General features: G+C 38.4%; 1 protein-coding gene across 4 annotated transcripts in view; it reads left to right on the top strand.

The window, feature by feature from the left end:
- kcnh5b (potassium voltage-gated channel, subfamily H (eag-related), member 5b) overlaps positions 1-14311 on the top strand; it is a 58080-nt gene extending 43769 nt beyond the window's left edge. For 3 of the 4 annotated variants that reach the window (XM_046870501.1, XM_046870493.1, XM_046870480.1), the window contains 2 exons: positions 1864-2060; positions 12028-14311. In XM_046870501.1, coding sequence (XP_046726457.1) covers positions 1864-2060; positions 12028-13065 — 1235 coding nt within the window. In that variant the 3' untranslated portion in view covers positions 13066-14311. The remainder of the gene's footprint in view (positions 1-1863; positions 2061-12027) is intronic. The other variant, XR_006928244.1, reaches the window with a different exon arrangement.
- The last annotated feature ends 1592 nt before the right edge of the window (positions 14312-15903 follow it).

The following is a 15903-nucleotide window of genomic DNA, read 5'->3' as shown; positions in this document are numbered from 1 at the left end:
TGCACCCCGCAACATCGTTCATCTGTAATAAATGGACATTTGGTGCAACCCAGATGAGGATGAGGTTCCCTCTTGAGTCTGGTTCCTCTCAAGGTTTCTTCCTTATGCCATCTCAGGGAGTTTTTTTCTCACCACAGTCGCCACCGGCTTGTTCATCAGGGTCAAACTTAAACTTATAAAGAACATCTTATTCATTTTCCACATTCCACAATCACCACATTATCTGTGTGAAGCTGCTTTGCGACAATGTTCATTGTTAAAAGCACTATACAAATGAAAACATTTATTGAATTGACTTTTAGGTCTCTGAGAAAGGCTCCAGTGGCACTGTGTCACTGTGCTGTAAAAGTACATGTGACAAGAATAAAGCAGCAGTCTATTTATGTGAGCTCTGGTTCATGACAGCATGCTGATGTTGTCTGTTTTGTTCCACATAATGTTTTGTTTCCTTACATGGCTACTGCAGCATCTGTAAATTCGCAATGCTAATCACAGTACGGTGGTCAGCATTGCAAATCATCACGCTGTTTATATGTATATGTCTAGTGTTATCATGTTGCATGACTGGAGGGTTTTTTTTTTAAAGAAGATCCGATAGCTCTTTGTATTCACGTGCCTGTTACTGTGTGCATCACTGAGCAGAGAACCCTTTACAAATCCTTTTCTCTTCATCACTCTGTCACCCGGGCTGCAGATGTGTCCTGCTGAGAGCTGAATATCTTTTCAGGCTTCTCTGGCTTTTCACCGTCTGTGGGACGATCGGTGCTGAGAGGAGCGCACCGTCACTGACTTGTGTTAATGGCATTGTGTCGGTTCCTGCTGCTTTTTTTTTCTTCACTATGATATTGTAGGGAAGTGTGAAAGGCTTCCTGAGGCTTGATTCACACTGCAGGCTAATCTGAGGTCTGATCTCAAAACACCTTTAGGTGACCTTCAATAGGACATGATTTAAACCTTCTGATCCCTTTATTCCATGAACACAGTGCTTTATGATATAAGATTTAAGCTTTATGATATAAGATTTACTAAGCTTTATGAAAATGTACATTTGGCAGAATCCCTTATCCAGAGCGACTTACAACTGGCCCTTCTCAAGGGCTCAGCAGGTTAGTGGTGCTGGAATTTGATCTTGTAACCTTCTGGACCAGAAGCCAATGCCTTCACCTATAAGCTACCACCTCTCTTCTTTATCTATCTATCTAGCCATCCATCATTTTCTCCATCCATCCATCCATCCATCCATCCATCCATCTATTTATTCAAGCATTCATATTTTTTTATCAAGTTTCTTTCCAGTCTTTTCTTTATGTGCTACCACCCATTCATTCACTTGTCCACTTACCCAACTGTCTACACGTCTATCCTTTTTCTGATCAATATATCCATCCATCCATCCATCCATCCATCCATCCATATATTCATGCATTTAAATTTCTTAGTTTTGTTTGTCTTCCCATTCTTTCCTTTATGTGCCACTGATCCATCTGTTTACCTATCTACTTTCCCAACAGTCTACACATCTATTTTTTCCTATCTATCTATCTATCTATCTATCTATCTATCTATCTATCTATCTATCTATCTATCTATCTGTCTGTCTGTCTGTCTGTCTGTCTGTCTGTCTGTCTGTCTGTCTGTCTGTCCGTCCATTTGTCCATTTGTCCATCTACTCATTTATTCATCCGATCTAAGTATCTTTCTTCCTTTCAAAAAATTTTACTTGTATATATTTCAGTTCAAGATTTCAATTCAGAAATTGCTGTCCTTTGCTCTTGTTTGAATTTGCTCTTGTTTGAATTACTCTCTCTCTCTCTCTCTCTCTCTCTCTCTCTCTCTCTCTCTCTCTCTCTCTCTCTCTCTCAGGTAAAGGTGATGTGTTCGGTGACGTGTTCTGGAAAGAGACGACCCTAGCTCACTCGTGCGCTAACGTCAGAGCGCTAACCTACTGCGATTTGCACATCATTCACAGAGACGCTCTGCTAAAAGTGCTCGACTTCTACATGGCGTTCGCCAACTCCTTCTCCCGCAATCTCATCCTCACCTGCAACCTTCGCAAAAGGGTAACACACACACACACACAAACACACACACACACACACACACACACACACACACACACACACACAGACTTGAATTTTTAAGGATTTAGCCAGCTCTTTTGTTTTCTTTTAAACCTTGTACACTCATCCAACACAATTCTTATCATTCCCATTGAAACCTTCATCAAGCCCAAAATCCCTGACTGTGCCTCGGAAGCTCTCGCATGTCACCCGATTTTATTACAAAACGAGGAATGTCTTTTTGTCCCAGACCTCAGTGCACTAATCTTCCTGTCCACTGTCTAGAATGAAGGGACACCAGAAGGATTATGGGTAAAAATGTGGGTCACTAGTGGAAAAGATGGAAGTCCGAGTATCCAGTCCTAATTGGTTGGTTCAAAGCAGCTCATCTGTTTGACCCCATTCTTCATTATTCTCTATTTCTCTCTATTTCCTTTACTCTTCTTTTCATCATGTTGTAAGTCTCACGTTGTTCTTACAAAGCCCTCAGTCTAAAACTAACAGAGTGTGTGTAATTAGAGTAATAAATCTGGCCGAGTCAGAGAAGGAACACGAGTTCCCCTGAATACACTCGTCATTTATCAGCGTTATTCCTGCAGTTCGTTCACCTGAGGCTGAAATACAACCTGAACGCAGTAATCAGCAATCAGCAGTGAGATACGCTGCAGCAGGACTGCACCAAAACTCCTCCTTTCTCTCTCTTTTTACTTATCCACTGGTACACTAAGCCTCTCTGATCTATCCTTTCATGCATCGATTTTTCCAGCTATCTAATTTATCCCTTTTTTATTCATTTATAAGGGGTGTATTCAGATTTTCTACTGTCGCTTATTCTCTCCTTTAGTTTTTTGGTTATGTCATTTGATATCATTTTTTCACCATTCATCATATTTTCACTATTCCCTCATTTATTCATCCAGAACATATTCACTTCCATCCATCCTTTCATCCATTGTCCATAAATCCATTATATATTTATCATCCATCCATTTATTGTATTTTCACCATCTGCTCATCTATCTATCTATATTTCTTCCTTTAATCCCTGCATCAATCTTTCTACTTATCTGTCCATCCATCCAACTCTCTGTCCATCTATCCATCATATTTTTGCAATCGTCTTATCCATCCAATTCATCTATTCATTCTCCAAAATCTTTTCACTATCCATCTATCCATCCATCCATCCATTGTCCATATTTTCCTATTTCTTTTGTTTTACTTTTTGCTATAATCCATCTGTTTTTCCATCAATCTACCCATACATTCATACATTTCCCCTTGTATCTCTCTAAATATATTTACCATCCATCTATCTATTCATCAAATTTCACCATCTTCCCATTTATCCATCCGTCCATCCATTCATCCATCCATCCATCCATCCATCCATCCATCCATCCATCCATCCATCCCTTTCTCTTCTCTTCTCTTCTCTTCTCTTCTCTTCTCTTCTCTTCTCTTCTCTTCTCTTCTCTTCTTTGTGTTAGGTTCTTTCTTTCTTTTCTTTTATCTTTCCTTTCTTTGGTTTAAGTCTTTGTTTGTAAAAGCTGCGTGTTTGTTCTCGGCCCCTAGCTAATATAAATTGAGAATGAGAATAAACAATTTTGTTTTATGCTTATAGCTCCTTTACCTCTCTCTCTCTCCATCTTTTTCTCTCTCTCTTCCCCTCTTCATCTATTATTCTCTTGTCAGATAGAGGCTGCAGTAATTTTGCTGTCTGGCTGCATCACACTTTTAACCCCTGGGTCAAAGCAGAGAGCCTTTTAGTTTAAAAAGAGGATAAGAAATATTCTTGTCCGTCCATCACACAGATGAAAACACACTCGTCTGCGGTTATGGTGGAAGAATGAGGGGCTCTGTGTGTTTAGAAAGAGTTTACACTCACGTGAGTCCTGCACCTTCAGGTGGAAAGGACAGCAGGAGAAGGATGTGTGTTTCTGTCTTTGTGTGTGTGTATGTGTACGGGGGGGCAAGAGAATGCACCCAGAAAGCAGTATATGAAATTTTCTGGCAGTATAAAGTTTTAAAGAATTGGCTCATTCAGTCAGGTGTGTGTGTGTGTGTGTGTGTGTGTGTGTGTGTGTGTGTGTCCCTGCCGCAGTAGTAATATCAGGTAATTTATTTATGTAGAGAAATTTCTCCAGCTGTGTTAGAATAACTGCAAGGTAGAATCTTCCATTATTAACTAATGAGGAGAGTGAGCATCTGTGTGTGTGTGTGTGTGTGTGTGTGTGTGTGTGTGTGTGCGCACGCACCTGCACGCCCCCTAATTACCCTCTGACAGTCAGCAAGGCTGCACTACTGTACTGTGTTTAGAGCTTGACAGAAATGCCAAACATTTCCTTGATAATACTATTAATTATAATTAATAATGAATGCATCGTGCATCTTTGATTTACAGACAGTAAGATTTTTGTTCATACATGCCTCCCAGTGTACAGTCTCATTTCAGTGTGCGCTAAACAGTATCATCGATTTTATCGTTGTCGTAGATGACGCTTGACATCTCTTGACTCACGGAATGATGCATGATATTAACCCGGTTGGCATTGAAAATGGTTCATGAGACGTGTTGATCAGGCTTCTCCGTATGCCGTTTCATCTGTCTGATCCTCATTTCCACTGACCCAATAATTCACTCCGTCTGTGCGTTGGGATGGACGGCTCTGAGGAAAGGTGGAGTGTCATTAACTTTAGAGAAACATGAGCAAAAAAAAAAAAAAAGTTACAGAAACAGACACTAATATCTATATTACAGTGTATAATAACTTTAAATTATGTTATATCTAGACGGTGTCTGTCAAAAGTGTAGAAACACCCAGTCTTTTATGGGTTTTTTTTTTTTAGAAAACTGTTGCACGTTTCTCTTGTTTCTATGCAACACACTTTTTAATGCAACTGTATGAAGATTTACTTTGACCGAACAATTACATAATTGTACAGATGTTGCACTTTATTTTGATTGAAAAATCTTTTTTTAGCATTAAGACCTTTACACGCTCTTGGCATCCGGACAGTTTGTTTCTTCAAACATTCAGCTGAAACACTTTGCCTTTGCTACGGTGATTTGGCTGGTAATGTCATGAGAGATAACACTCCAGATGACTGTTTGCTCTCTAAAAACACTCCAAGAGCTTGTGCGGATGCTTCAGTTCATCGTCTTGTTGTATGGTTAAGACGGTTCCAATGAGTCGCAGTTTAGACGGAATTGCATGATAGAATAGAATAGAATAGAATACAATAGAATAGAATACAATAGAATAGAATATAATACACTTTGTCACATATACATTACAGCAAAGTGAAATTCTTTCTTCGCATATCCCAGGTTGCTCAGAAGTTGGGGTCTGAGTGCAGGGTCAGCAATGACACAGCGCCCCTGGTGTTGGAACGGTAGCCATGTTGGTTCAGTTTTTCTTTCACCTGGAATAAGTCTTCAACCTTCAGTGCTCCAAAATAACCCCAAACCATTAAGCTTCCACCTTCATGTTTGACTGTGGGGGTGAGGCAGTCTACTAACATCTTTTTCCCTGTTCTGAAACAAAAGAAACACGTGTGTGCTTCAAAACCAAAAATAGACTCTGTGTTTTCAAGCTTGATTATTTTTGGACTGTTTTTTTTTAGAAACTAGAAGTACTCTATTTGTTCCTTAATAACTTTGTGCGTAATTGTGCTTCCTCAGAAATGAAGATGCCCTCGTCAGTTTGAGAACCCTTAAGAAATCCTGGAAAACCCACTTACGCTAATTCTTCTCTAATTGATCAGTGTGTGTGAACTGATTGTATTTTGTCCACCATTTCTGAAATCAAATGTTTTTTTTTATATTTTAAGATCGTACACCATATGTGAGGAGGGGCGTGAGGGGAAACGTGGCATCTTCTGTGACCAAAAACACTTTTTATGATTCATTTCTCATAGTGAAACATGACTTCTTTGAAGGTAGTGGGAAAGACAAATGATGCAACGGGAAAAAAACTGGAAGGAGTTAAATTTGTCACCACGGCCGTTGGTGGAAAAGTATAAGTAGAGTATAGCATGTCAGTGAGATTTGTTTCTGGGTATAAATAAGCAATGAATCACAAAAGGAAAGCCTTCGGGTGTGTCGAAGTGTATAATGAGTATTCATTACTGCACATTATTAGATTATAGGAGAATATAAAATTCAGCGTCTCCCACTGGTGATGGAAAGATCTCAGTTAATTCATTACGGCTTACTAGAGAGAGGCAGATTTAAATCTGTGTGTGTGTGTGTGTGTGTGTGTGTGTGTGTGTGTGTCTGTGAGAGAGAGAGAGAGAGAGAGAGAGATGATGTGAGTGTTTGAGAGGGAGAGACAAAGAATATTCTCAATGTGTCCTGCTGTCTGGCTGCTGGTGCTGAAAGATAAATGCAGGCAGTGCGTGGGACGTCGCACAAATGCCTCTGTGGTCTATTTCCTCCATACATGTGCCACTAATACAGAGAATTTTAGAAACAAACAGCCAGAGTGGCAGAGTGGAATCCAAGCGTGTTTTTTTTGCCATTTAGAGGCCTCGTAGGCTTCAGTATGTGTGTGTGTGTATGTATATATATGTTTGAGGGTACACAAAATTCAAGGTTCGGTATGAAACTCGGTTTTTAAGTCACGGTTCATTTCAATTTCGGTATGGTTGGAGGGGAGAAATGTTAAAAGAAAATAAAATTGTCATTTTTTAAGAACGCAGTTATAATTATTAACATTTGTGATTAACATTTGAACAGTTTACATTTTTAGAATATTTTTTTTTATAAAATGCCTGCTTGGATAAATAATATATAAAAAAAATATTTTATAATATTTTATACAAATACAATTTAATTAAGTAATCAACTGAATTGGAACAAATTAAATTGATTAATTCAAATTAAATAAATGGAAACATTGTATGCATTAGTTTGTGTGTGTTTTACATTAAATATTTAATTTTTAAAATACGATCTTAACTGTTCTTCTTATTTCTGTATACATAAACAAATGTCTTTATTCCTTCCATCCTTCATTCATTTACTCCCACGATATGTAGAATTGTCAGAATCTTCACCTTTTAAGAGAAATTGTTGAAGCTGGACATAAAACGCTGAAGAATACATAACGCTAGAGTTATCATGCATGCGCAAAACATATGTTATTTACAGTAGGAAGTGAGTAGCCACAGTGACACTGCACTAACTCTAGTTTAATTTTTATACCCCTGGCATTGTTGTGTATGTTTTTCAGGTTTTTTAATAATAATAATGATAAATGCGCTAAGTGCGCTAAGTGCGAGGCGGAAACTAAACAAATTTGCGGTCCGCCACTTAATACATTCCTGAGATATTAACTATGTTCCGCATGTAAAAAGGATTGTGTAAACTGAAAACCCTGTACTGAAAAATGTCAGTTTGAATACAGTTTACCCTCAATATATTTATATATACATATTTATTTGTGTTTATCTAAAAAAATGTGAATTTAAATAAACAAGTTAAGTTAACCCAACAATCTTTCTCTGTCTCTCTCTGTGTCTCTTCTGTCACTCTCTCTTTCACACATTCTCTGTCTCAGTCTCTCTGACACTCTCTGTTTGTGTCTTTTTTTTTCCCTTGCTTTTTTCTTTTTCTCTTTCTTCCTCTCTCTCTCTCTCTCTCTCTCTCTCTCTCTCTCTCTCTCTCTCTCTCTCTCTCACTCTCTCACATTCAGCTTTTATATAAATAACATAGCTGCACATCATAATCACTGATTTAGCAAATATCATGGTTCATTAGTGTCTGTATATATTTTAAATTTCAAAAATGTAATACAGGACTCACGGCAGACTATAATTTGTAACTTCTTGTTCGAAAGAATTCACAGATAATGAGTTCAAGTTTGAGGATTAAGTAAATGAGGCAGAAAGTGATTCAGATATAAATGTAGTGGCAACCGAATATTTTGTTCAAAGAAGCTTATGTTTTTAGAAAAACAATACACAATTTGATTTAATTTAGTGCATATTGTTTAAAGTTTCTCCAGCATGTGCTCACTGCTATTTGAATTTAAACCTGGAGACTATCTGAAGCACTGTAAAGAAGCTAAAGGACACCATAAATAATTTACTGTGAAACAACTTGCCTGAGTCGTTTTTCCTATCAGCAAACCTTAGGAGAGCTGCTAGCATGAGAGGAATGGAGAGGGTAATAAAAGAACAAAAAAAGAAAGTAGAAATGTATAAAATGTTAAAGTTCAAGGTAGATTTCATAATCAAAAGCTGTAGAACAGAGGTCTCCAATCATTAGTATATACTGTGCTGTGCAAAGTGCAGAAGCTTTTTCAAACACAAACTCTTTCACAACACGCAGTCAAACATAGAGGTGGAAGCTTAATGGTTTGGGGTTGTTTTGTAGGAGGGAAGTTTGGAGACTTAAAGGATTTTTCACTAAAAATAAAGTTGGTTAAAGTGAATCTAGTGTTCTGCTTATAAACAAAAGAAACATTCATATGTCTCTCAAAAAAGAGTCAGGTGTGTCAGAGAAGTATGTGAGGGTGGTGCAGGACATGTATGAGGACAGTGTGCAGTGTGCAGTAAGAACGACAGACTGGTTCAAGGTGGAGGTTTGACTGCGTCAAGGGAAATAAAAGTCAGTAGGAGTAAGACAGAGTACATGTCTGTGAATGAGAGGAAGGGCAGTGGAGTGGTGCGGTTGCAGGGAGAAGAGGTGGTGAAGGTGGAGGAGTTCAGGTACCTGAGATCAACAGTGCAAAGTAATGGATTGTGTGTTAGAGAAGTAAAGAAAAGAGTGCAGGCAGGGTGGAGTGGGTGGAGAAGAGTGGCAGGAGTGATTTGTGATAAAAGGGTAAACAGGATAAATTATTAGAGGGACAGCGCATGTAGGACGTTTTGCAGACAAGGTGAGAGAGGCACGATTGCGATGGTTTTGTCATGGAGTGTATCGATAGGAGAATGCTGAGGATGAAGCCACCAGAAAGGAGGAAATAGGAAGGCCAAGGAGGAGGTTTATGGTTGGGGTGAGGGAAGACATGCAGGTAGTTGGTTTGAAAGAGGTAGAGGACAGGGGGGTATGGAGAAGGATGATCCCCTGTGGCGACCCCTAACGGGATGAAGTCGAAAGATGATGATGATATTAGGGCTGTCAATCGATTCAAATATTTATTTGCAATTAAACGCATGATTGTCATGAGTTAACTTGTGATTAATCGCAACTTAATTGCACATTTTTATCTGTTCTAAATGTACCTTAAATTGATACTTTTCAAGTTTTTAATACTCTAATCAACATGGGCATAGACAAATGTGGATGCTTTATGCAAATGTATGTTTATTAGTGAATGTTGAGCATGTTGAGGACGCTGGCTGCGGAAGCATGTTGAGCACACTGACTTGTCAATGTTTAAAAGTAATTATGGTGTTTTAAATTACATAAATCATCAGGACACCAAACAGAACTTTTGCTATGTTTCCACACGGATGGTTTTAATTGCCGGATGTGTGCGTCATGGCGAATTTTCATGCTTGATTTGAAACTTGCCGCGTCAAGATTTTTTTATATATCTGAGTAAAGAAAGTACATCATTAAAAATGTGTGGCATTGAAAGTTTTAATTTCACCTCATATATTTATTTACTTTTATTTTTAATAAAAATGGTCAAACAGAAATGCATGCTGCATTAAAAAATTTGTGCCGTTCAAATAAATTTGAAATAAATTTGTATATATATTTGTAATATTTTTAGATGCGGTGACAGCGCTGTGTATTTCTGTCTCATACAAAATGGTGCTTGATGCTTGGTGCTTTCAAAAACGCACTGGGAAATGTTTATTAACAGCAATCGCTTACTGCTTCATTAATGCCAGAACATGAGAGAGAGAGAGAGAGAGAGAGAGAGAGAGAGAGAGAGAGAGAGAGAGATGGAGAGAGCAGGTTAAATAATTTTGATGAACATATTACAGCTGGATATATATACACACACACACACCATCATTACTTTAAACTATTGTTGAGATGTGACTCAGGCTACCCAGGAGTCTTACAGAATGGTGATCATTATAGGGTAGTATACTGTAATTTGTTAAGAATTGAATAAATTACTGTAAATAACTTATACTACTGTACTGCATAAACTTTATAGTGTGTATATGTATGTGGCAGCAGGCATGTAGACGAGTGCCTGTGAGCTCTGTTTCAGTGTCCTGTGATGCAGATAAAAAGAATGGTTAAAACTGGGCTTTGAAGCACCAAAAACACAAAAAAAATATATACTCTAACACCGAGACAACTGAACTCTGTCAACCACTGGTGAGAGTAAGGCATGGGATCAGAGCTCTATTGCAGGCCACTCAAGATCTTCCTCTCCAAAGCATGTAAACCAGATCTTCAAGGAGCTCACTTTGTGCAAAGGAGCATTGCCAAGCTGGAACAGGTTTTGGTTTCCAAGTTCAATTGAATGGAAAATGTTATTAGAGCGCATCCAAAGACATATTATATAATTGAGTGCCTCCAGTAATATAGTGTAGTGTTTAATCACACAGTGATTTCATTGATAGTTTTCCATTAACAGAATGTCTCCAAGTGCTTTATTTCTGATATAAAATTATTAGGTATAATTATGCTTTGACCTGTTTTGTATGCTCAGGCCGGATTTTCGAGTCTCTGATGTGTAATATTGGGATTTCTTGTTCGCATCACTCAGCACATTCTCCCTGGCATCTGTTCCAACTCTGCCAGATTGTTTAGCGAATCTTTTCACACCAGTCTTGACATTTCTGTTAAATCTGTGCCGGATGTCATAAGCTGCCTTCTTCGCCTACTTCAAATCAGCCCTGGAGACTTGGAGGCTTGTGGGAAAACGTTTTTCTTCCCACCTAAACTTTTAAATACAGTGGGAAATGGAGGTTACTTTTTTCTCTTGTCATCTAGATTTCATGAGGGATGCCCATAAAGCTGTCTGTCCATAACAAATAGTTTGCTCATACAATGTGTATATTTGTTTGGGAAAAATATCTACACTCCTTTAGGGTTCTTTGGTTGTTCCTCTGGGGGGAACATGATTAGAATCATTTTAGGAGGCTAAGAACCTTTCATTTTTCACCAAAGTGTATACCAAACACCAAAACAGGTCAATTAAAACTCCTGACAGGTTCATAGGTGTTAATAAGCTCAGGACCACAGTGATAATGATAGAACAGTGGTAGAACAGTAATGAATAGACATGGGTTCTCTTATTAGTCTGGTTTCTCTCAAGGTTTCTTTCTAATACCATCTCAGGGAGTTGTTCCTTGCCACAGTTACCACTGACTTATTCATTAGGGATCAATTTAAAATTGTAAGGAACAAACCGATACCATTCTTTTATAACAGCTTTATCTCTGTAAAGCTGTTTTGTGATAATGTCTATTGTTAAAAGTGCTTAACCAATAAAAATGAATTGAACTGGATTGAGTTCTTATTTCATGTTTGTACCAAACATTATTATTATTGATGTTACTGCTGTTCTTTGAAAGATGAAAATTGTCGAAATTCCCATTGAATTGCATTGAAAGATTCTGACTGTTATAGCTCCTAAACCTCACAAGATACATTCACCAAACTCAATACAGTCCTTCAGGCTGTTCAGTCTGATAAGATCTATTTTATATTTATTACACCTGATTGGACAAACGATAATCCACACACACCCCTGCATGCTTCAGGTCAGTTGGACATTACATTCTTCAGCGAACTTTAATGTGCTATATAAATAACTTGGCTTCGACAAATTATTTAAATGCTAGTCGTCAGGAAAACAGTTTGGTGTAGTTTTCTACCTCTAGCAAAATGCTATGAGAGTTTGAGTTTGTGTCTATAGCCCTGTGAGTTCTAAGTAGATCTGCCTTAGGATACTATGAACCCTTACCTTTCCAAAGAATTTTTAAGGTTATGATTATCTTAAAGTCTTGTGCATAAATGTTTTTTTGTTTTGTTTTGTTTTAGATTGTCTTCCGTAAGATCATTGATGTGAAAAAGGAGGAAGAAGAACGTCAGCGCTCAAAAAACGAGGTTCCGCTGACCATCCCGGTGGACCACCCGGTCCGAAAACTGTTGCAGAAATTCAAACAGCAGAAGGAGCTTCGCATCCAGGAGGCCTCGGTCCAAATTGACGTGGAGAAGAACCGGCAGCAGCTTCACATGCAGCTACGCTCACACACTCAGCTACAGCACACACATGCGTCCATCCCCCAGAGCACACTGCATGCGGTACAGAACGGGAGATCTAGCATGGGTTCCTGTAGCAGTGTGGTCACCATTTCGCAGATCACACCGATTCAGAACTCCTTCTCAAAATCTGGTGACCCGCTTAAACAAAACAACTGCGATGTCATGGAACTAAAAGCGGCTGGAGATCCAACCCCGAGCATGACCCGTCTGAAGATGAGCAACACCTCACAAGCAAAACCGGGTCGTGGGTGGACGCGGTTAAAAAACAACATGGCAGCTCCAGACTCTCTACCACAGGAGAGCAGGAAAGATGGGCTGAACAATGTGACAAAAGCGGTATCTATAGAACGGCTCTCTCCCGAGGTCAAAGTGCAGATCGAAGGTGTTGTGGACGTCACCACGTCCAGAAAGAACTCTCTCCGTAAAACAGACTCATGGGATAGCGGGTTAACCCAAAGCGATCAGAGGTTAGATAACGTAGAGGAAGTGCAGAGTCCCGTTCCAGGAGACATCATCTGTGGTGGAGGAGAAGGACTTGCGAGGGATATGTTCTCAAACCACGAACTGTCATTTCAGACCACACTTCAGGAGGCAAGGCTGGAGCTTCGGGGAGAGATCCAAGCTTTGGGTTCAAGGATGGCCGTTTTAGAGGAACAAGTAGGCCAGATACTCAGATTGCTCTTGGAACAGAACGATTCACCGGGTCAGGCTTGTACACCTCAATTACAAAGACCCAGATCCAGGACAGGAGAACTGTTTTCCATTTCGACACCGGGTAGTCCTGATTCAGACAAGGATGAAGTGCTGATCTGAACAAAAGCAAAAATAAATCCTGAAACAAAATTCTTAAAGCTCAGGTCTGTAAGGGAATATGACCAGGATTGTTTGGAGGTTCTTAGCAGACCCCCAGCAGTTTTGAATGTGAGAGCTTGACCAGTGGTAGTGGTAGGTTGCACAGAAGAAGCATTGCGTACTTCTATCTTTATTGCTGGGAACTTGGGAACTTTGTTAGCCAACTTTGCACAACATGTACTATTCAAGATGAAGACTGAGAAACTGCTCAGAAGCTATTTTATGATTTTCTTTTTAAACTTTGCATGTTCAGCTGGGTTCTGTTTTGCCAAAGATAAAAAGCGTATCAAATATGATAATATTTGTACAATGTTCTACATTACACGCTTGTACATTATGCAGATGACTGCATGCGGGTGGCATTTGCTTATTCACTCTGATTATCTGAATGATATTTATTCAGAATATGGAGAGTTTGGATTAAAAGTGGCATGAGATGCCTGAAAAAAAAAACAACAAATGCTTTATTTGAAATCTATAAAAGAGTGGCTAAGGAATTTTTGTTTGTTTTTAGGATGAAGATGTGAAAGTGAACGCAGAGGTAGATCCATTTAGTGCATGTAAATAACATGAATTCGAAATGAGAACACAACATAAAACAAAGGTAAGATTAACTCAACCTAATAAATCTAGTTTAGAAGAAATCAGTCAACAAATTCTGAATTGCTCCCAAAATTGTTCACCTGAATACTGATACGTGCTGTGACATTCCCGAGACAAGTGACACCCACCATGCACAACTTTTTTGTGTCACAGGCCTGAGAAATCTGCTACCTGCCTAATTACATGTACATGAGCTTCCAGACAACTGCTGATTGGTTAGAAACTAATGGGATTGACAGGGTGAGAAATTATGCCCCTCCCTCCTAAAGAGGTAACTGCTCATTTTAAGGTCATGAACTGCCACAGTGGTTTGTAGCATTGCCAGGATTCTTTTGTTTGCTGTGCTCTCTTTGCTGATACATTTGATGTTCAAAAAAATGATCTCAGACAATGTTTGAAGAAATCATAATGAGGCAAAAATCATGAAGAGCAGAGAGTTGGCTTGGCACCAAGAAAAATATGACATACATATATAAATAATGAATAAAATATAAAACATGACAAATATATTTAAAACTACAGTAGTTTTTGTTGCATACAGTGATACAGATATTGGTTTATTCTAACAGCTAAATGTTTTGCAGTGCAGTGTTTTAGCAGTTTGCATTTACAAAATGATGTGCAATACTAAAAAAACACAAGGCTTCACTTCCTGCAGTTAAGTCGATTTAGAGTACCAATGTTTAACTGAGTTTCCTCAGATTGAGACCAAGTGCCATTGCTGTGATCTCACCTGAATAAAGAAGCTCACAGAGTCAAAGAACACACCAGGATTCAGTTCAAATAGAACTTAAATGCTCAATAAAATTTACCAGTTAATGGGTGGCGTCCTCAACAATGCGTGTTCTGTATGTTTAGTTAGAGAGAGATAACAGTAGAAAGAGAACAAAATTGGACCACAAGTTATACACTTGAGTGTAAACAAATCAGTGTTTCGGTTTCTGTAGACTGGAAATCTCTACTATTTATGTAATACTGTGACGTAGGGATACCTCTTAGCTGTCAATGAGGAAACTTTTCGCCACAAATGCACAAGTTAGATTTTTCCCATTGGACCAACAGAAGGTGTAATTATTACAAGTGATCTGGCTTGGAAAGATTTAGCACCGGGTCTGATTCACTTCAGAGATGAGAACCTGAAGCGTGAGACCATGAAGGAGTGAGCTCATGTTACATCATGCTAACGATTTTAACGTACAAGCAATTGGATAACTTCTGAAACAGTCCTACTTCAGGAAAGAGTGAAAAGTTTTTTTCCACTGGGACGAGAACTGAGCAAAAAGAGTTCTTTCAATGCAATATTGCTCACGTTAACTTCCACATCAGCAGCCATAAATTGTTTTATTCTAATACATGAATGGATTGTAATATATTCATTGCTAACCCACAGTGAAGCCTGGTCAGGGGTTGATCCAGTTCTCTAAACTCATTCAGGATTGACTTTTTATCCCAGTTTTGCAGTTATTGTGAGTATTCTGCACAAATGCAAATTCAAGCACCAGCACTGCTGAGCCTTTGAACAAGCCCCTAACCTTCAACTGCTCAGTTGTAGAAGTGAGATAACTGTAAGTGTTCCTGGATAAGGTCATCTGCCAAATAATGTAAATGTAGAAACAGAGATATTCTATATCTAAGACTGAATAAGTAGAGACACAAGGACGCTTGGGATCAGTGAAGGAGACAGAATTAGATGAAGAGCAAAGAAAAAGCTTTTGCATGCTGTTATTTTTATAGGAAAAGAATCCTGCTAAACTCTCTCTCTCTCTTTTTCTCTCTCTCTCTCTTTTTCTCTTTCTCTCTCTCTCTCTCTCTCTCTCTCTCTCTCTCTCTCTCTCTCTCTATATATATATATATATATATATATATATATATATATATATATATATATATATATATATATATATATATATATAATATTATGATATTTATATATATTTATATACAGTGCCCTCCACAATTATTGGCACCCCTGTTTAAGATGTGGTCGTGGACTTCTAAAAATTCTCCTTTTTTTTAAAACAACATAGAACCCAAATGCAAAAAAAGAGAAAAATCCAACCTTTTATTTAAGTACATTACTTTGGTGGTAAAAAAATCACACATTTAGAAAAAAAAAAAACTTGAAATCATGTGTGCCACAATTATTGGCACCCCTGATGTTAATACTTTGTACAACCTCCTTTTGCCAACAAGACA

The sequence above is a fragment of the Silurus meridionalis genome, chromosome 2 (genome assembly GCF_014805685.1).
Source record: "Silurus meridionalis isolate SWU-2019-XX chromosome 2, ASM1480568v1, whole genome shotgun sequence".
In the NCBI taxonomy this organism is placed as follows: Eukaryota; Metazoa; Chordata; class Actinopteri; order Siluriformes; family Siluridae; genus Silurus; species Silurus meridionalis.
The sequence above is the reverse complement of the archived record's forward strand: the minus strand, read 5'-3'. Positions and strand labels throughout refer to the sequence as shown.